The 26353-nt window shown below is 31.9% G+C and overlaps 1 protein-coding gene across 2 annotated transcripts; it reads right to left on the bottom strand.

Annotated features, from left to right (window-relative positions):
* Positions 1-20201: 20201 nt before the first annotated feature.
* On the bottom strand, positions 20202-22730 carry LOC111372087 (chaperone protein dnaJ 8, chloroplastic-like). Of its 2 annotated transcripts, XM_022994257.1 has the most exons (3): positions 22247-22716; positions 21552-21620; positions 20202-20621 (listed from the first exon to the last, which is right to left on the bottom strand). In XM_022994257.1, the coding sequence occupies exons 1-3, from the start codon at positions 22442-22444 to the stop codon at positions 20430-20432; spliced, it is 459 nt and encodes a 152-aa protein (XP_022850025.1). In that variant the 5' UTR covers positions 22445-22716; the 3' UTR covers positions 20202-20429. The 2 variants fall into 2 exon arrangements, with proteins under 2 accessions (XP_022850025.1, XP_022850026.1); XM_022994258.1 differs by lacking the exon at positions 21552-21620 and having other exon boundaries at positions 22247-22730.
* Between the last annotated feature and the right edge of the window lie 3623 nt (positions 22731-26353).

Raw genomic sequence — 26353 nt, 5'->3', positions numbered from 1 at the left:
GCCCCTCCGTTTGGGAAACATATATTGTAAATTAAAAGTTTGTTCTACTACTCAACGAAAGAAAATTTTAACTACAACACACATTAAAGATAAATACTCATTATTATGCACATTTCATGATCCCATCATTATTTCTCATAAAAAAAAGTTACTAATAATCTTTCCTATTGATTACAATGAATTGAACAAAAGTTTTTATAGTCTATGAATAACACACACGAATCTGGATCTAATGTTTGGGATCCCTTGCCCCCAGGGCACATCTCCAAGTGATAAAGGAGGAGGGTGGAGAAATCCAGTTTTACTCGAGGCTGCTGCGTCAAAAGTTCGAATCCTGAAATATGAATTTGGCTCTTGGGTAAGTGCAAGTGTACAAGCAACCTTCCACCCTATATCCTTGGAGGCTTAACCTGCGATTTACCTCCCTCACAATGTTTCAGGACAGGGACGGTAGGGGGCCCTTAAGGTTGGAGTTCAACCTTTTTTAATGTTTGGGATCCCTAATCTCTTAAAGTGTGCACAAATTTTAGCCAACTAGCCCAGATTGCTACATGTCATTGACCACATCATTTGATATTGTGTGTCAGCCATTCAATCGGCTGCAGCATTTCCTTCTCTCCAAGTTGTTGTCAATTAATTACCCGTATAATCTCTTAAAGTGTGCCAAAAATCCCGTTCAAATTATTTTCAGTAATAAAACCTTGTGTGTCAAGCCAATATATTGACTGCTCTTCTCTGACGAAATAATGAAACTCGAACTTTAAATTGCTCAGACAAAATTTTATTGCTGAAAATAATTTGTATGAAATTTTATTTCACAAAATAAAATGGACATGATTTTCCTTTTAAGAGATGAGAGAATTGGAAATCAATTCTTATCTTGCAATTGATTTGGTGTAGGATTTATGGAATTATGATTCCCGTTTTGTGGATTTTATGTATCTCTTGAGAATGGGAGCCCTTGTTAGATATTTATACTATAATTATAAAATGTGAAAGATATAATCAATTTAGATGAAGTGGAAAATGTGGCATCTATGTGAGACTTTGAGGGTTCGGGTCACTTCCCATGCAATAATTAAAAAGTTTTTGATTGGGTCAAACAAGCCAGTATAATATTTCTGGATCATGGTAGAAGTGGTTGGATCCATTCTGCCTACATATACATCCATCTCGTTTGCCAAAAATACAATAAAAAAAAAATCATTAGAAACAATATCATAGTTTCTCATACTCTGAAATGATATACTCGAATTTTTTTTTTAAATATTTTTCTGGAGTACACATGAGAATTTTGGAAAATTATTCGTGATTGCTGTACAAGTGGTTTGTGATCATTATATCTTGGAAGTGATTGTCAATAGAGGTCGCAACACTGATTGATGGGCAACTTCACTTTAGAATATCGTGCTGTCATGAAACTCGATACGATAAGTTTTATTTCTTCACTTTTCTGCTCTGCAGGTTACTGCAACTAATTATTTTCTCAGCAATTTCAGTTCTGTTTATGATCGAGACACCTTTTTCCATGTAGACGCCATAGGCATACAACCTTCAGTATCATCCGAGCTCCAATTCACCAAGTCACCTATCTGCCACGTCATTGAATCACGATTCCTTTCTGAAATCTGTAAGGCGAAACGATATGTACATGCGAAATGAAAAACTGAGCCTCTAATGTAACTTTGTCACCTTCGTGGCGTATGCGATCGGGGGCCGACTGGTTGCCACATCGGGTCCCATGGTTGGCAGGTATTTGTGTTTGTTTCGACCCGATTTGATCAAGGCATTCGTGGCTTTAGCTGTGCCCTTCCGGCCGAGACATTCCACATGGAATCCTACTGAGGGCATGCTAGCTTTCTTTGGTGATGAATACTACATGTGTAGAGTCCAGGTTTAACAATTCCATATCTCCAATTCGAGGATGGATGCCATTGACAGTTTATTTTATTTTATTTTATTTTTTTAATTTTTTTTAACAATAACAACTAATAATTGATTGCTAAATTATTTTTGAATTAATCTATTCCATAAATCACGTATTGAGGTCTTAAATAAGTTGAACTAGTAATTTCTAAATAACAAGATAATCTAATACGAGGTTAAAGACTTGTAGGTATGGTTTGATGATTTAATATTTATTTGAAAAAGGTATTTTGGTTATTTCACCTTATTTTGAATATTCGACATGGTCTACGGTTAATACATTAAATATAATTTAGTATATATAATTATTGTTAATTGATTTATTGCTTTCGTAAGTATACGAATCGTGACAAGTAACAAAGTGATTATACGAGTCGTTTCCATAGAGACATGATATAGCTTCAATCAAATTAATGTGGTCAATCTATTAAAAAAAGATTTTAAGTTATAACATGCTTAATTGGTGTCAGAATATAACTTAAATCTCTCGCAAGACGCGGATCAGATCAAAGTTCTAATCTTGGAGAACACGATATAAATTCACGAGGGATAAGATGAATACATATTCTCCCAAAGTGGGCATTTTAGTATGAGTTATCGATTTGGCATAGGTTCTAATGCGGGACAATTAGAAGAAAAAATAAGGAATACGAAAATTTGCATAACTTTCAGCTCTAATGTTGTATTTTTTACCGTAAGTACAATCCGGAAGCGTTTTTCAATTCTACATGATTTTTCCGAATGACGTTGTCAAATGTTCAAGGTCAAATTCCATTGTTAGGGGTCTGTTCTGTTTTAACATTTTCATGTTTTTAGATAATTTAACAATATTTTTGTCCTTCGTTGTTTTTTAGTTATAATTGGATTTTTTTTCTAAGTTTCCTAGTTTAGTTGAATTTATCTATAGAATTAGAGTCTCATCTGGCTTAGGATTTGTTTCGAGTCCTTAAATATATGTTTTTATAAAATAGCTTCTTGTTGTGTTAAAAAATAAAAAAAATAAAAAAAATAAAAAATTGTTTACTTTTGATGATAGAGTTTACTTCGTTTAAAACCAGTTACAGAATTTACAGTTGAGATAATTCTTCCAATATCATCTCTCAAAAGAAGAGACTTTAAATTTTGAAATTGATATATAATTGTGGTCCAAATTCGTTTCTACCTAAAAGGGTAGCATATTAAATTCCATTATGAAATTACCAGTCCAGACACGTGACCTGTTCTTTACAGAAGTTGAAAAGAAAACATAAATGGAAATTAATTGCTGTGGAAAATGTCATTTTCTTGTGAATAAAGGTTTGTACAAAAATATCACTCTGTTTGGAAAACATCAATTTAGTAAATAAAAAGTTAGTTCCACCACTCGGTCAAAGTTAAATTATAGATTCAACCACACATTCAAAACTAGTACTCATTATTATCTCCATTTCTTTATCCCCGCCATTGTTTCTCTTTGAAAGGTTACTTGTTATTTTGCTAAGACTATTGATAACTACATTGATTCGTTTGAAAAATTAATTTGTTGCATATTAAAGGGTTGGATCATTATTGTCCACTTGCTTTACATTTTATTTTATTTATTTTTTTATTTTTTTATAAGAACTCGGCAGTTGTGCCAAACTAATCAACCACAAAACTCAACCACCTCTACCATTGGTTCAAATCTTAATTGATTAACGCACATATTTCTGTTAAACTAAAGGAAGAACTAAAGATGGGAAGATAAAAGAAAAGGAGAGGGAAATTGGCTACATGAATTTGGAACTAAAAGACATGCCATGGACATATAATTTGATTACTTCAAGTGATTAATTGCATCAATAATGTATGTTATCTCACTGCTACAAGTTGTTAAAAGTTTGGCCTATGCGAAAACCAAATTTGGCTCAATAAGGTGAGACTATGTCAATCTTATTTGTGAAATGGTGTTCACAATTATTCAAAGAAAATTTAAAATATAGTGATTGTTGCAGGTAGCGTCTCTTGCATTTAGAGTGCGAGAATATGATGACTTGTCATCAAATTTAGCTATAACCATGATTTGTCACTTTAAAAAAAAATACATACATATATATATATATATATATATATATATATAATGAAGGAAAGAATTATAATAGTAATTTTCTATTTTTTTTGGCTAACCCGATTAAACCATTGTGTTTGGAACAATAATGCTACTAAACCTAGGATAAAATTCCGGGTTTGGAAACAGGGGCAGAGGTGGCGTGATCTCAGCCCCTGATTTGAAATTCGCGGGCGCATGTGCTGCAAGATCGAGGGAAGAAGTCACGCCACCTCGGCCCTGAATCGAAAATCCCAAGTTCTGTAGCACGATTGGTGTATGGAAAGTGGGCTAAGTTTGACTAAGTTGCTCGACATGTGACCCTTGAATTCTTGACTGCATTCAAGTCAAGAATAATAAATAGATTCTCTTAAAATCAAAGCTGAATTTCTTTACATAAGTGACATTAATTAATTTATATGAAATAATATCATAGATGTCATCTAAAGATGGTGATAACTTATCAATGGTAGTTACAATTATGCAAATTGATTGATAACTTTGAATTCATTTATAGATTGTCTTAGAAAGAGGCATGACAATAACTATTGACCCTACAAATCTGATATATTGCATGAGATCAAGTTTCACTTTCTTTTCTAGCTGGAGATGAGGACCTTCTGTCAAATCCACTAAACGCATAAGTTGCTTTATCGATGACTTAAAACCACCATTTGTAATCTATGCCACAAGGCTTTGATTTTTCGATAACCAGTAACAAGAATTTTAGGTCTGCCATCGGTCATTTTACTAGGGCTCGTTGCACTTGAAAGCCCTCCACCTATCTCAAATTGCTTTATTAATGCAAATTCTCTTTTTTTGTCTGTCAAACGCCATTGTTATAGTCCGATAAGTCCTATACCATTGATGTCCAATAGGTTTGATAGGTGATCATCGCCAAGCAAATAAAGCTTTGATAGGTGATTGTGTACAGTACAACCTATTTACACTCATGTTGATATAATGAATGACATGTCAAAAAATGTATGGTTTGTCTTTGAAGTGTGGAAAAGCTTGGAGGGACCGAGAGTATGCACTTGAGGTTCTAATGGGTGATCCCAATCGTTTTTCATGAACGAGCTTCAAGAAAAGAATCATGGTTTTGTAACTAGAGTTGAAGTCGATTCAGAAGGGCACTTCAAATAGGCCTCTGTCTCTCTATGAGCATGCATACAAGGATGGCAGAATTGTAGGCCTTTGGTAGTAGTAGACGCATCATTCCTTACTGGATGTCATCGAGGAAGCTTGTTACGAAGGATGCAAACAATAGTATATTTGTCCTAGCTTTTGGTATCGGAGATTCGAAGAATAGTAGTACTTCTTACGAAAGTTCAAGAAAGCATATGGCAAGCGTGATGAGATGTATTTTATATCGAATCGACACCCCCAACATTAGGTATGCTATTCATGATGTACACCCCAACTTTGTACACGATTTTCTGCTCACCATTAGTTACAGAATATCAGAAAATCATATGAGTATGCCAGGGAGAATATCATGAAAGCATTTAATGTTACTGCGAGGGCGTAGGCGAAACATGAATTTGAGAACCAAATGGAGTAAATTGATCGGATAAATATTGGGATTAGAAAAGATTTGGTAAGCACACTTATCAAGTATGACATATATTTTAATAAAAACATATCGCACGTGAAAATCTATCATTACAATTCATAATAGTAAGGCAATGCGAGATCTAAATGTTGATGAAAATCTAGTTTGCAGAGAATCTCAGACCTGTTTATAAGTCTTTAGACTATAAAGACCAGCAACAATCTTCTCCGAGATTGATGCAAGCAGCCAGCTGAGGATGTAGTTGTCCTTCATGTAACATACTACATATCCTGGATTGGGAGTGTCATCTGAGAGTCTTTTCGAAGGAATCTCCACAATTCCATCCACAAAACCAATAAGGTCATGACTTCTTAGAAAAAACAGTAATCTGGATGCTTAAGGGCACGAAGTTTGGGCCATCAAGTTTGTTGGATACTGGATGAGAATTTGTTTGAATGGTAGGGTACGATGTCTATTTGTGTCTGCTTTGTTTCAGCAGAGCAGGAAGATGAATCCATCATAACGAAATTGTATGCGGAAGCTTGTAGTGTTTTTAGGTTGAGGATCAGGCCTTAGCCTATTTTAGCTTTGTTACCATGAAAAGAATAAAATAGTAAGCATATAAACAAGGACAACTTGTGACTTGAATAGCTTGGCTTAATTACCAAGGCTATGTATTACATTTGTAGTTATAGAGGAAGAAATAACAAGATTACATAGTCCTGAGGAGAGAAATAAGAAGATATAATCAAAGTGTGTCCAAAAGTGTGTAAAATCTATTTTATAAATAAAATAATATTTTTTTTTAAGTCTTAAATTCTACAATTTGGTATCAGAGAGAGACGGTCGGGTAAGGATTTTTTGAGCTTCTTAAGTTCGTGCACAAAAGGAGTTTGTGAAGCTTTTTGTAAAGCTTCCTTGATTACGAGGAGTTAAATCAAGTCACGATGAGAGATCTACAAGCAGTAAGTGGAGTAAAGAAACTTAATAATCAGAATTACACCCATGGAAAACTTGCATGGAGTCGTATGTCCAAGGGCAAGACCTGTGGGAAGTAATTAACGGAAGTGACATGACGTCGCCAGAGAAGGACAGAGCTTTAAAGAAGTGGGAAATCAATGCAGGTAAGGCTTTGTTCATTATAAAAACAATAATCGAAGAAGAGTTGTTAGAACACATAAGAGACAATACTTCACTAAAGGAAGCATGAGACATTTTAGCCTCACTATTCTCAAAGAAAAATGACCTAAGGTTGCAATTGTTGGAGAATGAGCTACTCTCAATCACTTAAGAAGAATTAATAGTAAGTCAGAATTTTAATAAAGTCAATATCTCTGTCGTGAAATTTCTGAGTTAGACGCTTCAAGTAAGATTTCGGAGTCCAGAATGAGGAGAATAATGATACATGGTCTAAGATTTGAATTACGAAGTTTTATTGCTGCAATTCAAGGTTGGCTCTAACAACCCTCATTGGTCAATCTTAAAAATGTGTTGTCCGATCAAGAAGCGTTAACCAAACAAATGCTATGAGTGCCAATAAAGAAAGAAAATGAAGAAGCATTATTTAGCTACAAAAGAAGAGCTCAATTTCGTCAGCAAAATTATAAAGAATTAAAAGAATGTAAATTTAAAGGACAGATTGAAGAAATCAACTGGACAAGGAGAGCTCAACAAAATTGCAATAAGAGAGGTAAAAGATATTGACGATTTAATGACTTGTGTTTTGTATGTGGCAAACGAGGTCATTATGCTAGAGATAGTTGGTTTAAAAAGGAACCAGCAGAAGGTAATGTAGCAACCTCCAATAATGAGGATAAATACACTAGTGAAGAAGAATTGGATGCGGAGGCAACTACAGCAACAATTAAGCAGATTCGAGAGAAGAAATTAAACTCGAGCGTGAAGGATGAATCAGAGTTGATAGTAGTCTTGCTTGAGCAAATAAATTATGAAGGTGATTGGACTAATGACTCAGGAGAAGATAATTGGAATGATGACTCAGAATATGGCATCGTAGTTAATCAAGAGTCTTCTCGGTGGATTCCACCGACGGGGGAACTACCAGAGTCGGAAGAAGTGTTTGAAGATGTATATTCTTTGAAGACACCGTAGAGAGTGGAGCAGACACTGAAGATGGTGGAGCTGCTAGAATTACAGAAAACAAAAGACAAATTACAAGAGATTACAAAAATACAACAAAGCTACAAAAAAACAAAAGATACACAAAGATCAAGCGATGAGGTAAAATCAAAGAAGATTAGTTCGAGCCAAAAATAAGAGATTGATGTACATACAAATTTACAACCTCAAATAAAAAGTCTGGTTGATGTGAGAAAGCAAGTATCAAGTATGAAATTTTACAACCTCAAATAGAAAGTCTGGTCACCAACTTTAGCATGAATTTTCTACATTCATATAGGATTTACCAACTTTATTATCCCTCCTCAACCATAGAAAAATTTGGAGATACATTGAAGATATTGCCCATCTCCATTCTAAATCTTTCTAGGAAAATGACTTATGATCAATTAATGGAATTATCTAGAATCATCAACTTTTGTGTAGAAAAATTTTCACCACCAACTTACCTCTATAAATAGGGAATGGTGCATGGTGAAATGAGAGTTAAGAGAGTGAGCAAATAGAATAAGTGAGAAAGAGAGACATGGTGAGATAGTATAGTGTGTTAGTGAGGAGTGTCTCTATATAATCAAAGTGTGTCCAAAAATGTTTAAAATCTATTTTATAAATAAAATAATATCTTTCCTTAAGTCCAGAGAACTTGCAATAGCCAGAAGCAAGTAAAGTTCTCCCGATTAATTTTGGAGGCCTACCCCAAATAAGTGCACTGGGATTCTTTTTGTAATCATGTTGCTGTTTTTCAGCTCTTCTGAATACACAAGGTTATTCCACTATGAAGGAAAGGAAAATTTAGATTTGGGAGTGTTCGGAGAATTTAAAGTTCTTAAATAGAATATAAATAATGGAAATCTAGACCTCTTTTGCCAAATGAAATCTGCTTGTAGATTCATTTTTCACAACTGACTTCAAACTCCTCTGTTTATTTAGAATTAATCTAGACTCTAGTTGTACAACTAGCTTGACAACTAGTTAGTGCTGTTGATTTGAAAAACAGTTTTAAAAATGGATGGAAATGATACTTTTCAAGTGGGAAGTTGTAAAGGAAGTGATAAAGAAAAGTTGCACGAGCAGCATTGTTGGTTTATTTATGCTTTAGCTATAATTTTTCCTGATTCATTTTATCAGCCATTTTTATGACCGGAATCTCCATTATTACACTGGATTTTTCAACTCTACATATAGGCAGATATATTTTTTAATTTTTTAGATCTCGGCTCATATTTTTCAGATCTCGAATCATATTTGCCTTTTTCATGTTCTTCTTGGTTAACCATATTTTTTCGCCCCAAACGGCGTCAATTTGTTATCCTCAAAAATCCATCGATAATGTGGCCAACAACACTCTGGTCGGCTCCTGTTCATCCTAGATTTCACCTATACATTGAACAGGCCATCAAGAGAAAAAGGTCATCAATCAGAGAAAAAAGTCCAGCAATTGTTTGCGCTCCGATGTTCAATTCAACTACTTGAATAATGTAAATAAAAGTGCAAGGAAAAATAGGAGAGGGCGAGTGACCAGAGGAAGTGAAAACTTACATTAAGAGCTGATTTGAGCAACATTATTTTCAAAAAATGCATTCTTTAACAGTGATTTAATATCATTTCAATCACACATTTTTCAATAAAATGATATTACACGTAAATTTAAAACTTTTTTCTTATTTTTTAACCACGCATTTCTCAATGATTTGATATGAATAATACATTTTTCTTCCTAGAATGTGGCTCGAATATGAGCTAAATGTGAAGTTATCTTACGTATTTATAGAAGATGAAATGGGCCAAGAGGGGTCGTGGGTTAATGGGCCTAGCACCAGCCAAGAAGAACCTAATTAATTCGGTTCATCTAATCCCTTTTACATAGTTAATTAGGGTATGTTTGATTGCGAAAATGAAATTTGGGTGGAAAGAAAATGAATTTCAGGAAATTGAATTACCTAGAAATTGTTTTCCTGGGTATTGTAAATTATTGTGTTTGATTGGTATAATTTTCCACGTGGAAAATGTTGAAGTAAAAGTATTTTTTGGTGTTCTTTTTTACATGAAAATTGTCAATTTAAGAGATATTCACTTCTACCATTGTTACTAGAATTTGTTTCTATTGCCAACAAAAATAAATAAATAAATAAAAAAAGATCAAAAAATCATCTATATTTTGGTGTTCATTTGGCTTTGTTTTACATGAAAATTGTCAATTTCAGGAATATCCTCTTTTACAATTGTTCCTAAAATTTGTTTCCATTGCCAACAATTTAAAAAAAAAAAAGCAAAAAATAAAAGGTGAAAAACCAAAAATCACCTACTGTTAGGAAAATAAAATGTGGAAAATCACGCTTTAAGGTGTTGTACCTAAAAATTTATGAAAAATCAATTCTCTAAAAAATTTTGTCAGTCAAACAGGTCAAAAATGGAAGTTGGAATTCGAATTCCAAATTTCATGAAAAATTTCATACAATCAAATGGGGTCTTAATGTCAAGTCATCCAAAGTGGGACACTTGTCTACGTCCTATGCAAGTTTTTGACTTTTTGGTGTCGAAAATCAATTAGAAATAAAAAATAATAATATAAAAAATTGAATCTAGGTTTTCAAAGTTTTTAGAAAATACAAACGAAGCTCACATAAAATAATTAAAACATACTAACAAAAGAATATATTTTATCTTCCCAATTAATCCACCTATCTTTATGCTCATCCCCAATTAGAAAGATAATTTTTCCTTTGTTAGAATATTTTAAATTATTTTATTTGAGTACTTTTTAAAAAACATGAAACTCTATACGCATTTTTTTTTATATTATTTCTTTCTTTTCTATTTGTTTATTTAAAGAGCAGGACAAATTAGTTATTTTTTAATGTTTTAATGGAAAAAATAGATGGTAAGGTCATTTTGCACAAAGAAATATCAATCTGGGTGCTCGAATAGCAAAACTAAAATGATAAGGATAATTTATGCAATAAATGTAAACGAATTGGATGTTTTACACCAATTACCCATATTTCATGAAGGATTTAGAGGAACATAACAAAAAGGACTAACTCCACAACAAAGGTCAGAAATTAGAATGTAAATGCCAAGTTTGAAATGATAGGGACTATTTTTGCATTGAGTTCAAACAATAGGGATATATTTTGCTAATTATTCTTTGAGTTGAGTTTTATTTGAAATTTGGTTCAGATTAATAATAATGGGCAACGATACTAAAGAGCATTTTATTTATTTTATTTATTGATTTTTTTTTTTTTTTGTAACGGTTTATGAACATTGCAAAAGGTAATATTTTAATAGTTTTAGCACCTAGAATGCTATAGAATCATCTTTTAATGACGACCAACTAAAAAATGAAACTTTTCATAATATTTAATGAACATTGTAAAAGGCATTGCAAAAATGAAAATTTTAGCAACATTCAATAAACATTGCAAAAGAAGACATTAGCAACACGCATTAAAATTTTTTTGCCAAATCATTATCATATTAACAAAAGGCAACATACACTTTTCATATATTGAGACAGATCCCTTTTAGCAAAATGCAATTCACGAAGGTTACCTTTTGCAAGTTAACGAAAATGTCATTTTTGTTGTAATATTCACAGCAACATAAATAAGAGTTCAAATATTTTTATGCTGTATCTAAATTTTGCTCATCACAATACCTGCACTCCAATTACATGTAGTTAAAATTCAATTGGTTATATTTTCAGAAATTTGAAAATCCTAAAACGTTATTTTCACTTTTTAACAATGTCGCAAGAATTTTTCAGAAATCAATAACGTTTCTTGAAAAAATACAAATCAGAAATATGTACTATCGTTGGAGAAATATGTTCAGAAACACGAATGGAATTATAGTAATATCATGTATATAGTTTATCTCATTATCTGATAAAATTATACAATACCGCATATCCCATATTGACATTTGCTTATCTCTCTCTTCCTTAATATGTTCCAATAGGGGAACAAAAAAAAAACCCTAAAAGTTTAATGTTCATTTAATAAAATTATTCCAATACCACAAATCTTAATACTTATAAGTCCCAAAGTTGCGAGTACGGAGCACCTTTAGTTTCAAAACATCATAAACCCTCTTTTACAAGTCTCTTGTTTAGGAGTACATCTAAAATAATAAATAACACGGGGAGTGTTCAATTGACAAAGAATTTTGCTTTGTGTACTGTAATTTGAGGGGGGGCCCAATTTTTTTTAATTCATGTGGGCCTCCTCAACGTGTGAGGAGATTGTACATCATGGTGTACAAATGATTTTTCTCTTTGACGAATAATCTTAACCCTTTAATTAATTTCATTTAACGGTGTGGATCTAACTTAATAAACATGTACTTGTTTACCCAAATACAGTACGAGTGTAGAGTATTTCTTAGAATTCATCAAATGGTAATATTTCTCGGTGGTCTTCCACTATGTTGCAATCGACGGTTGGCTTTTGGAGGTGACCGTAGATGATAGAAAGGTAATGAAATCAGCTACAATTTTTGGAGGTGGCCATAGATGATCGAACACACACACCCTGAGGGTCGGGCATTATTCCCTTCACGCGGGGTCGATGCACTTTGTGAGGGTCGGTCAATCAGGTAGATAATTTCTTCTGACAACATGACTTTATTCTAAATTTTTCATACTCTATGAGACTGAAAAAAATTCTGCCACTGAGAAGTTGATCTTTAAAAAGAAACAAAAAACTATCATCTTGTTCAGCCCACCCACGATACACCTCACTACTGCCTCTTTAGAAAAGGGAAAGGGAGAAATCTCCCTGAATTATTAGCAAGGGAAATCATCCGCTGTTAAACCAACAAAAAATAGGGGAGAAATTCCCCCTAAATCATCCGCTGTTTTTTTGGGCATTTTCACTGAAAATTATATTATTTTTCTTTTCTTTTCTTTTTTTTTTTTTAAGTTTGATCTACACCATTAAATTATATTATTTTAAGGGTTAAGATTATTTGTCAAATCCATTTGTCCATTAAACGCTCCCTTTATAACAATGACACAAATCAAATTTATAAATGGCAATGGGTAAAGAAGATTATACAATACAACCAATGATATATTATAAATCCCAAAATAATAGTGTCATAAGAACCATGAATAAGATTATAACCGTACCAATCAAATTTATAACTTCATTAAATAAGACTATAATAAATAAAATTTGTAACATCAATTAAATAAATAAAAAAATAGACGTTACCACAAATTCTATATGTAGCTCGTTTAGGAAAATCCACGAGTCCACCATTACAATATAGCTTCAAGAAAACATGAATTTCTTCAAATTCCAGTTGCCTATACTTCTGCTGTTTCTCTTAACATACAACCCTATAGTATATTCACAAAAGCTTAATATAGACATCATTAATGACTTAGAAAATCCACTAACTCTCAATTGACATGTTCAAGGCCACTGGATTCCAAAGATTTATGTATCACCACATGGAGGTGTTGGCCAGTTCACTGCTGACTTAGAGAATCCAAATCCCCTTATTTTCGCCCGAATGGATACCGAAAGTTTTGATTACGATTTCACTATTTATATTAATATTACAAGCGATTGCCATGAATGTGCTCAAGTTGGGTGCTTTTGGAGTGTACGACAAGGTGGATTATATCAACTGATCAACGGAAAATGGGTTGTGACGGGTTACTGGGTTCCGGATTGATGAAAGGGAAATCGAGTTCTAAGAATTTAATTACAAGTTTCATTAATGAAGCCAACATTTTTTTTACTAGCGGCTTTTTGTTTCTTTGTTTGATTATGGAATTTCTTTAAAAGTCATCTAACCAAGGCCGTCAACCACATGAGCAACATGGCGTAAGCGAAAGCATAAAACAAATGAGCTCTCAGGGCACATCTCCAAGTGGTCAAAGGGGAGGGTGGAGAAATCCCACTTTGTTTGAGACTGTCGCGTCAAGAATTCGAATCCTGAAATATGAATTTGACTATTAGGTAAGTGCAAATGTAAAAACAGTCTTCTACCCTGTACCCTTGGAGATATAACCTGCGATTTACCTCCCTCACGATACTCCAGGGTAGGGGTGGTGAGGGACTTTTAAGGTTGGGGTTCAACCTTTAAGCATAAAACAAATAAACAATATCAGAATCCAATGGCTCATGTCGAGTACCGATAATTAACAATAAAGACTCATTGCTTCACTCACGAGTACGGAGAAATGATTCTTAATAAAAATAAAATTAATTAATTAATTTCTAAATATACTAATATTACTGGACAGACAATAATTGAAATAATTCCAAATTATATAATATTCATTCTGTAAACCACCAACTATTACATTTACATGCTTCAATATATCTAAACATACAAGAACAAAGTCAATCAAATTAAATACAACATAGTCTATGAAACTAATTCGAACATGTTGAGTTATCTGCGGCAATCATAATGAATTAGAATCAAGAAAAAGAGAAAGAGAGAAAACACACCTAAAGACCAATTTTTGATTAAATCTTCTTTCTTTGATTTGCTTATTAGAATTAGATTTATCATTTTTTTTGGTTCTAAATTCTATAACATTAACATTGCTCGCAAGATACGTTACATTTGTCGTACTAAGTGATATAGTGCTCGTTTGTTAGAGATTTTGAGAATTGATTTTTGGACCGTTAAAATCGGTTCCATCTGTGAAAGAAGAATTCAAAACGACATCTGAAATAGTGAAATAACAGTCAAAAAATTAATTTTAATTGACTTAAAATCGCCACCAAACAAGCACATATGTGTACAGTTGTATTTTGATCCTCAACAGATAAAGTTATTTTTATACCTTTTTGATGTTTGTGTACTGCTATTCACCATTCAATTTTTCTCCACATCCATTCAAGCCCCGAAGGTGGTTAATTCAGCTATTTTGGATCAACATCGTCAGCAAATAATAAATAATTATACCAGTTGAGTTGAGTCCGATCTTTATTGATTCGTCCATACATGTAGGAATAAATATTTCATTGCTATTCCTCTATTAAACTCTGTTGATCTTAAATAAAAATCTATTTTATAGGTGATTTATTTGGTGTAGAAATTTGATTAATTAATATAGCCAAAGAATAAGTGAAATAAATTTCATTAGGTCAAACAAGTCAATTTATCCTAAGTTTGAATACCACAATTAATAACTAATGCAATAAAGAACACTAAAAATGATCAAGGAGAAACTCCAACTAGTAAAAACTTCGAGCACTTTGCCAGTCAACAATCTATTACAAACGATAAGACTTATGGTACGGTCTAGACTCGGCTAACTCTTAGTTCTCTCTGACCTTCTTTTTGTAATCATCTTGTCCCTCTAGAATGCGTGGTCCTCACACCATCTCCCAACCCTCGATATCGTTTATCTTCTATGGATTTCCAAGAACGAATCTCATTCTTCCAATGGAACCTCATTTTGTAGCATCGGAACTCCAAGTGATTCTTCCCAAAACTCCAGTGACTCTGAAGGCTAATTGGCGAATGTAGGTTTTGATGTTTGATAAATGATCTTCTATGTTTTGATTTGTGGTTGGATGTGGAAGTATATGACTGGATCAACAAAACAATGTTTGGTTGAATTTATGGACCAAATAATCAATGGTGGTTGAATCTAGAAATCAAGGAATGTTTTGGATCTTCAAATGACTGGTCTCTATGAAATAATTATGACTCAACACATTTTAGGACGTTCATAGGAATGATATTTATAGGGGAAAGTATTTGGGATGAAAAGGAATTGAAAATTCGGTGTTTAAAGAAAAAATAGAATTATGGACGTCTACCCATCGCTCGAGCGCTAGGCTAGCAACATGGGAGTAGTGGCTAAGCAGTCGTCGGTATCTTTATCATAACTTTCTCTCCTGAAATCGGATTGAGGTGATTCAAAATGTGTTAGAAAGATAACTCAAAAGGACTATAATTCATCTAGAAATAGCCCTATCCAAATTCCAATGTTTCTATGTGAAAAGATGCATTGCAAGTTGCGACAGAGAATTTAGAACATAACTTATGCGGCTCTTTCACACTATTTGAAATTCTAATTGCATTCCCTTGATCACATGTGATCATCTTGGACATCTTTGAATCTTGGGACTCCTTCAAGACTTATACTACCTATCCTTAACTATTTTGACTTTGATTATAGCTCGATAACCACCTATTACAATTCAACTAGGACTTGATTTTAACTTGGGAATTGCCAATAACAATTTGGACTTAACATTTTCCCGCTTTCGATTTGGTTCAAAATCCTTTTCATAATCAACCCATCACAAACAGAGTCAACGTTGGCCCTCCTTGTCATATTTAGCCCAATGTAAAAATACTGAAATTTGAGCCATTTTTGCAAACTATGTTGTGGTAATTGATGGAGCAACCATTTGTACCTTTCCCAAGCCTCTATATAGCATTTTGAATCCAATTGGGAGAATATAGTGATGTCTTCCATCAACTTAGCAATCCTTTTTCATGGAAAATATTTATCGAAAAACTTTTAACTAAAACTGTTCCAAGTGGTGATGCTATCAGGTGAAAATGTGTCCAACGATTTCCTAACGAAATCTCTTAAGGTGTATGGAACGAGTCTCAGCCAGATTGCCTCATTGGTTACTCCCGAATATTTGATTGTTACACTCATGTCTAGAAATATCGAGATATGAGCACTTAGATTTTCAGTGGCTCTCCCAAAAGATTGTAATTCATCTCGGAACATATTGATTACATCTGTCCTCAACTGAAAATATGCCTGGCCGAATGGCAAACAAACTATATTGGATTGACTCTCCACAATTGGTGGAACAATGTACTTTTCCATCAATCTAGCATTTTCATTACCCGCAACTACATTAAGATGTGCCGCATCTTCATTTTCCCCAATGGCAATTTTGATTTTGATTATTTTCTGCCATGAGTTCTGCTTGTTATTTTTGGTATGTTTCTAACTGTTTTTTCTTCTTACACTAAATATTTGTTCGATTTTCGAATCAATAGGAACAAGATCACCGCTTTTCGAACTTTGCATACAAGATCTTGAAAATGAAAGAGAGAAAACACTGAAGTTTTTCTAATTAAATTAATAAAGTAGTAAAAATTCAAATGAAAGATAAATTTAAATATAACTAATTACGTACTATAGTTCTCGACAACGGTGCCAAAAAAAATTTGATTGTTTGATTTTTTATTTTTTTTATTTTTTTGCAAGTGTACGATATTGCAAACATGTAATAAAATGATAAATAAAGTATTGTTCCCAAGAAGACTATGTACTTAATTAAGAATCAATTAATCTTAACCTTAATCGAATAGAAAATTTGGTTTTATGAATTTGTGCTAATTAACTAAATTGCTAACTATCCTACCAAACTATTTAGGAAATTTTTTACAGAAACATGTCAGATTATTGCTAAGAATTCAAATCCTCTTGTTAATCTAACTTTAATGCGAGCAACATTGTGATAACATGTATTCATTCTTGTTAATCAATGTCAATAAATTAATTAAAAGCAACTCTCAATATTAATCAAATATATCCCTTCATATGACCTTCATATATCTCTATGAAAGATGCGAACACAAAAACATACATTAAAAATGCTAGAATATCTATGGAAATCATGCAAAGTACTGTGATATATCTCTATTCCCTATCTGACTTTACAATGGTTATACATGCTATCTATTTATGTTTCTCTCGAAATCAGTAAAACTTAGAAATCCAATTAGTGGACAATTAATTGAAAAGCATTAAACACAATAACAAACATCCAAGAAATCACTCATATTGGACACCAAAATATTTAGTTTATATTTAAAATTTCATAAAAATGGTTCTACATCTTAACAAATAAACACCTAGCCTAACATTGGAAATATACAAGAATTCATATTTAATTTTTAAAACACCACCTGGATTTGTAATTGAATGAACAAAAGAAGATCAATTTTGAAATTTTGAATCTCTTCAATGATTTTCTGATTAATCTTCAATTAGTTCTTCGCTTCCTTGCCCCAAAACCAAGGTTTAGTCTTTCAATGAATGGAATTCTTGCTCTTGATCTTGATTTCTCTCACGAAGCAATGAATTTCTCCCACAAAGCAATGAATTTCTCCTCTCTTGAATGATTAAAATTGATGGAATATTGTAGTATGAGAAGTCCCTCATATTGGCTGGCCATGTTTTGTATTTATAAAGGTGAAATTCGGTCAAAAATCTTACAAGTGATTTCCATATAGAATTTTAGAAAAAAAATGCTCAATTTGCCAGGTAGTCGCCTAGGCAAAGCTTTAAGCCCCTGTTTTTGGTTTTTCAGCCTAGTTTTTTAATTGGGCAGCAGCCCAGTTATGCTTTCTTTCAAATTTCATATTTTGATCCCCAATTTCGATTCTTGATTCTTTAATTCCTTTTCTCTTGCAATATCGGTTATATAACTTCTAATTACATTCATTTGAACCCGTAACATCTTCAATTTTCATTTTGTAGTCCGGATCAACTATTGGATGTTTGCATTTTCATACTTGGCTTTTCACACTTTATTGTCTATTTTCACTTCTTTCTTTTAGTTCCCCTCCTATTTATCGAGTTTAACCTGATAAGCAAAATATACAATGAATTAAACTATAATTAGTCAAGAGAACTTCAAAATATCCATATTTAAAGGCCAGAATAAATGTATAATATACACTTATCACCCCCTTAGTTGCTACCTGGTTGGGGAGATTTTCCAGTTTTTTAGATTTTTTATTTAATTTAAATAAGTATATAATAGTTCTTATAATAAAGTTTTGACATTTTAATACGTCCACCTAGAACTATCCATCAATAGGGCTAATAATTGGCTCATGCAGCTCGTCAGCAAAGCACGTTCTCAAGCCCATGGGTCAAGCTCGACACCTAAAGCTTGTGAGTTTTGCAAGCTTGTCCCCGGGGCAAGCTTATGCTTATTGTTGAAATTTTATTTTTTTTTCTCTCTATATTTCTTTAAATTCTGTCTAAAAAAAAATCGAAAATATTGTGATCAAGTAGTTCGTCATGGTAGGGCCTCATTGCCCACTTGCCATCCTATCCATTACAGACGTCTTGCTACAAAACTAATAATTGCGTACGCATTTGCCACATTACATAAGTTGAGCTTCAATCGTATTTTTTCAATTATTCTTTTAGCTTAACATTTTCCCTGTGTTATATTCCGGTGTCATGCCCAAGTCTGAAGAGTTATTCAATCCCATAGACTTGCTATTATTGTTGAATTTAGTCCTTGCTTTCACCTTTGGGAAAGCTCCCACATCCATAGCACGAGTAGTTAAAGCAATGAATGATTTGAAATTCGAGTTATTTCACATACAAAGGCATTTGCTTTGATTAACAAGACTTCTGACATATAACTTTGGTGGAAATTGAATGAAAATCAATACACGATTATCTCACATTGGGAAAGATGTCTTAATAGCACAAATATCTATAGTTGCTTCTAAATAGGCATTCTTCCATGGTCGGATACTTGATTCCTATAGGAGTTTATAGAATGCCTAAATGGTCGAAACCCTGGTACACGTAAAGAATTGGTTACATGGCAACAAACAAGCTATAGTGATTCGAGTAAAATTGAATGAGGTTGATGCATTGGAGTACTCCGAGAAGTCATAGAAGGTGATTTTTATTTTCTATTATCATATATCATATTTCTATGCTTTTATATTTTTTTATTTATTTGTTTTATATCGCGTTATTAAACATTAAGTATTATTACTATTATGCAGATGCTATTTTATATGAGAAAATTAAGGATATTACGTCGATTTGTGTCAAGTGACCTATGAAATCAAGAATGCATTATTCTCGTAAATTCTTTTGTTTCATAAGTTCCTCGTATTTTTACTTTTGATTGGTGACATCCTTAGCTATCAAGGCATTTCATAGTTAAAGATATTTTGTTATTCTTAAAAAATCTCAGAATTAGAGGGACATTTGCTTTGCAAGTCTCTAAATTGCAGTTCAAAATATTTGTATTGGGCTGTAAATTTTGAACAAGGCCCAACAGATGTACTGGGCCAGGTATGGACCGTGTCTAGCATGGGTGAACTGCTCTGGTCCAAGAAGCTTTTTATCTGCAGAATATGGTACGTTGGACTAAGTGCATTTTTTGTATTAATTTTTCACTTCAAAAAAATCAATTTTTTGACCGCTATTTCATTATTTAAACCGTCATTTTAGACTTTTTCTCTCACGAATAGGATCCACTTTTCTCTCGAAAGATCAAAAAATCAATTCTTAAAATTACTATCGAACAAGCCCTAAATAAAACTAAATACGACATTACTCAAATCTCTCATATACCTCTCGTGTTTAGACACATCTAAGTGATATAATTTACAATCTGAGTGAACAAAAAACTCAAAATTTTCGAAACTAATTTAGCACACCAGACAACGCTCTCAATTCATCATAATAAGAAGTTAAATTTCAGTGAAGAAAAAAAAAATTACTCATAAAAAAAGAACATATAAAAATCAAGATGTTACTGCAATCAAATTTTCATTTCTGCAATAATTAAAATGAGCAGAACTTTAGGGGAACCATTAGTCCCATAATCTGATACCACAATATATGCATGTACAGAGAAAAGGAAAGACCTCAGAATATACAAATAACCTCAAACATCATCAAATGAAGATGTGGGTTTTTAAGATTCCTTACAACATATGTATAATTATATAAACTTATTTTTAGAATCAGATGTAAGGATTAATGTGGGATGAATAGTCCCTAATCCCTGCTCCTTCCCATCCCATCCATTCTTCCCATAGATCCCAATCTTGCTCATTAATCCCTCTCATCGATTCATCGGTCCCAGCATCATACTCCTCGTACATCGTCACCATCTCTGATCTGCTCGATTCCTCTCGTAAATTGCTCATCACCCTCTGCATCGGAACATCAAAAAAAGATGCTTTTAGATGTGAAATTTGAGATCATATACAAGTCGAATGCGATATTTATTTCATATCGATCTCAAACCCAAAAAGATGAAACGAAGAAGAAAGAAGATTGATTGTGTATTAGTCGATGAAAGCATCAATGGCTTCTTTGATTGAAATGTGAGCAACATTTAATTGAAGTTATGAACTCAAACATAAGATCTTGATTTCCCAACTTCGATACTTTCTTAGAGAGAGCATAAAAGTCTTATATACCCTTCGAGTTGGGGCAGGGCATCCCATCCCATCCCATCCCATCCCATCCCATCCCCACCTTATGATCCCGCATCCTGGCACCTCACACACCCCCCAAGAAAAGGCTATTTACATATATAACTCTTATATACCCTTCGAGTTGGGGATATATATAGATATCGTCTTTTCTTGGGGCGTGTGTGAGGTGCCAGGATGCGGGGTCATAAGGTGGGGATGGGATGCCCAGCCCCAACTCGAAGGGCTGCCACGAGTGAACCTATGTAGCCCACCCATGGCCAGCGCGATCCTTAACGAAATTCCGTGGGCTTGACAAGTCATACCATGCCTAATGATCTGGCCTGCCTAGGAATGTGGGGTCATGTTCGAGCCTTAGGGCAGGTCGAACAGCCCGTCGCACCTCTACCTCTAGGTGGGAGACAGTAGGAGAGTGAAAATGACTTATCAACCAATCACTCACTAAAAATCAATGATTAAGAGATGACAAAACCAATAGAATTATAAGCTTAGGCAAACATCAATCATAGTATAAAAAAGTCTACACAGATCACATCACAATTGTCTATTAGTTTATAATAATAAAATATATAGAATTCAAGTTAATTAATTAATTGTTAATTTAAAATTTTATTGAAATCTAAATGAAAAATTAAAATTACTTACATCATATGCTTCATTAATTTGGTGAAATTGGATCCCACAATTGCTTCCTCTACACACATCTGGATGATACTGAAATCAAAGTAAAACAAATTAGATCAATAAAAATGCTCTAAAACTTGTAAATTCAAACTTAAGTAATAAAATAAAAAAAAATAAAAAATAAAAGGTTAGGACACATATTTCAAAATCTCAGATTATAGAAGGTAAAAAAGAAAAAAAATTGAAATATTTAGATATGCCAAAAAATAAAAAAATTTAATTAAATTAATAACAATATCCAAATATATATTTTTTAAAAGAATCTTCTCAAAATTAAATGAAAATAATCACCAAAAAAGGAAAGAAGTATGAATTAGAGAAAAACAATGAAAAAAATCCAAAAGAAAGATAAGTAATAATTTCAAATTCAGGGTAATTAATTTAAAAAAATAAATGAAATATGAAGTGTAAGAATTTTTACCCTGAATTTTAGGCCTCTTCCAAATCTCAGTGGCTGTGGTAAGAAGAGATTTCTCGATCTCATTTATATTTTAGAATAAATTTAAAATCTTTAACCCAAGATTTTACATTGCAACCATCAAAAAAACAAAACTCCATAGATTCCCAACCAGAAACGTAAAATTGTTTCAAGATTCATAATTTCATTAAAAAAAAATTTGTATTTTTCATTAAAATCTTTAAAGAAATTAATTAACCTGAAGAGCAAGCTTTCTGAAAGCTTTCTTGACCTCAGATTCAGAAGCATCAGGCTGAATCCTAAGAGTCTTATAAGGATCACTCAGAGCAGAAGATGAATAAACACATGAAACCCTAAACCCATTTTTATTCACATTCTTTTTCGATGAATCCTTGAATTGAATCCAAGATGCAGAACCACAACCAGCAGCAGCCATTTTGAAAAATGGAAAGATTTTATGTTTTCTGATCAAGATTTTGAAAACCCACAATGCAAAAACAGGAATCAGTGTTTATGTTTATATAGATGTTGGATTGAATTGAAACATTAAAGCAGTTTTCAAAGATATGTGGCTTGAATAGTTTCGATAATATTTTAGAATGGAAGCGGAGTTGGTACGGCGAGAAAATTTGATAGGGTTATATAAAATGGGTCAACAGGATTAACAAGAGGCGACACTTTGGAATGCAATGATAAGATTATGCCAAAAGAATGAAGAAAAGTTCAATGGACCTCAATCTTTGATGTGTCTATACAATATATATTATCTCTTGCATATTAATTTAAAAATATCAATCATGCTACTTGTACAATATTATTTATACAGTAATGGATGACAACCTTCGTTAGTATTATCACATCCATCCATTTTTTAAATTGGCAAAAACTGTTTTTTAAATCATTGGTCCGGATTTCGCCACCTCCAACATTTGTCAATAATGTTTGTCAACTAACATTTTAAAAATAGCTTAATTTTAAAAATATATGATATGGTGAGATATGATTGAATCAAAATATTTTCAATCAAATAAATAAAAATAAAATCTCTCATTTTCCTTTTGACACGTCTTCACTCTGTGAAATGCTCTGTAACTCTTCATGTACAAGTAGTATTATATATATAATACTTGTCGAACCACCTACGCCACTCCACTCCTCCATGGATAAGGACCTTCCATCCTCTGTGTGTGTGTATATTTATGTTTATGTATATGTGGTGTCAAGGTCACATAGGATGGAGGTTCTTATCCACGGGGGAGTGGAGTGGGGTAGGTGGCTCAATATGTATTATATATATAGGATAAATTCCTTTAGGGTCCCTAATCTTTTGCTTGTGACATCTATATTACCAACTTTTTAACATTGTGCACGTGGCATCCTAACCTAACAGAAACTATCAATTTAGACATAGAATGTCCATCCGTGCATGTGTTTTCTAACTGAAAGAGTAAAATTATCTTAAAAAATTCCTTTATTCCGAACACTAAAAACAAAACATTTCAAATTACCAAATGTTTATCAGTAGACAAGTTAACCCTTTTCGTCGAACATAATGTTCATGTCATGTGGCTATTTTACTATTAAATAGATTGGTATGCATAGTTACATAATTTGTATGTTGGAACATTGTTGTCACACTTGTAAAAGATTGAGGACCTCAGAGGAATTTACCTTAATGGTCCTTATCCATTTGGGTGGGGTGACGTACCTATAACATTTTGGGTGGTGTAGAAAGGGAATGGACGATCTTATCCGACCCTTGGCTTTTGGGGCTGGGCCTAGTCAGACAAAACAAATGGGAGGTTTCTAAGAGCCTCAACTTTTTCTTATTTTCATTTTGATCCCTAAGGAATTTTCTTTCTTTCAAAGTTCCTAACATTCTTGTAGATTTAGCATTTTAGTCCTTATTCTTTCTATTCTTGGATTTGGATTGGAGTTTTGATAATCTACCTATTTTTCTAATATTCCAAAATTATTCGAAGAAGCTTCAACGTAAAACTTTGACGCCTTGATTGGATCGTATTGTTAACTTGTAATTTAACTTTCAGAAAAAATATTCTATCTTGTTGATGTTTATATTTATATTAAAATATTAATGATACGTATGACACATTATAACTAACACAATTTAAAAACAAATGTTAAAACTTTATCCATTGTCGTGTAAAGCACTATCAATATATATTGTTCTCATGTCATTATATATTTTAAAATTTATGAATAATTTAAAGGTGGCTTTGTCTTGAAGTATAAAAATAAGCAATTGCTTATAAATCGTTGCAAAAATAAGTTGGGCGAATTCTAATTATGTCGAAGTATTTATAGTTACAATAATTTTACGAAAGATACTTTAAGATTTTATAAATTTTAGTAGAGTTTACATGTATAAACTATTTATAAGTACTTCGATTTTTATTTTAATTTTTCCTGAAATAACCTAAAAAAAATCTCTTCACTCTTTAGCAAAATAGTTTTAGATAATATTTTCTAAAAAAAAATGTCCCACTCATAATATTCTTGTCGAAATACTTATTTTTAAGTGAAAAAATTTATTACACGAAATAAGTTAATTAGGTTTTGTTGTCGATTTTATCTTGCGAGTGGAAGGATCATTACAAGTAATAAAGTAGAGAGTGGAGTATTATCACACGAGAATTGATTATTAGCTATACTTTTTTTAAAACTAACTTGAATAAACTATACACAATTTAATTATGGTTTTGAATTTGATTTTCCTAATCAACAACTAAATTATGAAATTAATTAAGGAAATAGTTAGAAGTCCAAATTTCACAAATTAACTCTACAAACGTTTAATTCGTATTTGGGTTCATTTATTGTGTTGCTGGTCACTAAATCCAATATAAAAAATTAATGCTCGTCTCATGAGTAGCAGTTAACATATCTAAGATTATCAAACTTTGCTCTCTCTATTAATAGTTTGATAAAAGTAATGCATAAGAATATAGGACAATAACATGAATAAGTAAATAGAAACTTTAAAAAACAAGTTTGAGTCCTCTAACATGCAATCTCTCGATTTTTAAATGCAATAAACCTCATATAATTTACTTTTTATTAACAAGCATGAAAATAATTTGATTAGGCCAATCCAATATAAGTTATACAAAGTAAAACCCAAAGAGTTGTATTAAAACAAGAGTAGAAGTCAATTAACAACATTTTTCTCTTTACAAATAATATTACCAAGAAACGTGATAAAGAAATAAGGGGAAAAATGCAGAAGAAGAAGAAAGTTAGTTTTGAAATAGGCATCACCCATTTCCCTCCTTATCTTAAAAGAGAGATTGTAAGATTTACTGTTCATTTTTATCACATAGATTTTCACATGAAACTGGTTTGACAATAGTAAATTATTTTATTCAATCATACTGTAGCATTCTTTTCACACATCATCTTACAATTTTTACATGTCGTTTTACTAATTTTTTCATTTTCACACACTACTTTACTTAATTAAAGTCAGTACTATATATTATATAATAAAGAAACGAAATTAAATATAAAGATAATTAAAAAATGAAATTGCAAACAAAAATAGAAAAAATTTATTATAAAGTTTTTAAATTAAAATAAAATGACTTTAAAAAAAATAAATATTATTTAATTCAAATTTAACGAATGTCGTTTTATCATAAAGAATGTAAAAAGATTATTTTATTAAACTAAATTAAACAAATAAAATAAAAGTTACAAAAATTAAATAAATAATATATAAATATTATTTAATTAATTTAAATTTTACCATAAAAGAATTTAAAAAATTTTATATCGAAATATAATATCAACAAAATTATTCCTCTAAAAAAAATAAAAATTGCAAAAAAAACTTTGGAGAGAATCTCTCCTACAATAGACAGATAGTATCTCCTTTTAAAAGGAGAGTAAAAGGAGAGTTTTCTCCTTTTTTACTTTTCAAAACGAGATACTCTCCTTTTGCATGGAGTAAACACTCCGTGCACAAAGTGGTGATTTTTTTCCCCTTATTTATAGTATTTTTTTGTTAATAAATATTTAATTTAAAAGAATTAAATATATTTAAATATTCACCTAAAAATATTGAAGTTAATATTTTTAAATTATAAGTAACTTTTACAATATATAAGTTTTTTATTACTTTTAACTAACTTGAAATGATTTTTTTTTTTTACTTAGAAATAACTTTTTAAAATCTAAATAGTAAATTTTTTTTATTAAGAGTCCCTATATTTTAAAAAAAAAAATTGTTTATAGTAATTTTTTATTAATATTTAATTTTAAAAAATTAAATGTATCTAGATATTTACTTAAAAATATTGAAGTTAATATTTTTTTATCTATAACT

The sequence above is a fragment of the Olea europaea genome, chromosome 23 (genome assembly GCF_002742605.1).
Source record: "Olea europaea var. sylvestris chromosome 23, O_europaea_v1, whole genome shotgun sequence".
Taxonomy (NCBI): domain Eukaryota; kingdom Viridiplantae; phylum Streptophyta; class Magnoliopsida; order Lamiales; family Oleaceae; genus Olea; species Olea europaea.
The sequence above is the reverse complement of the archived record's forward strand: the minus strand, read 5'-3'. Positions and strand labels throughout refer to the sequence as shown.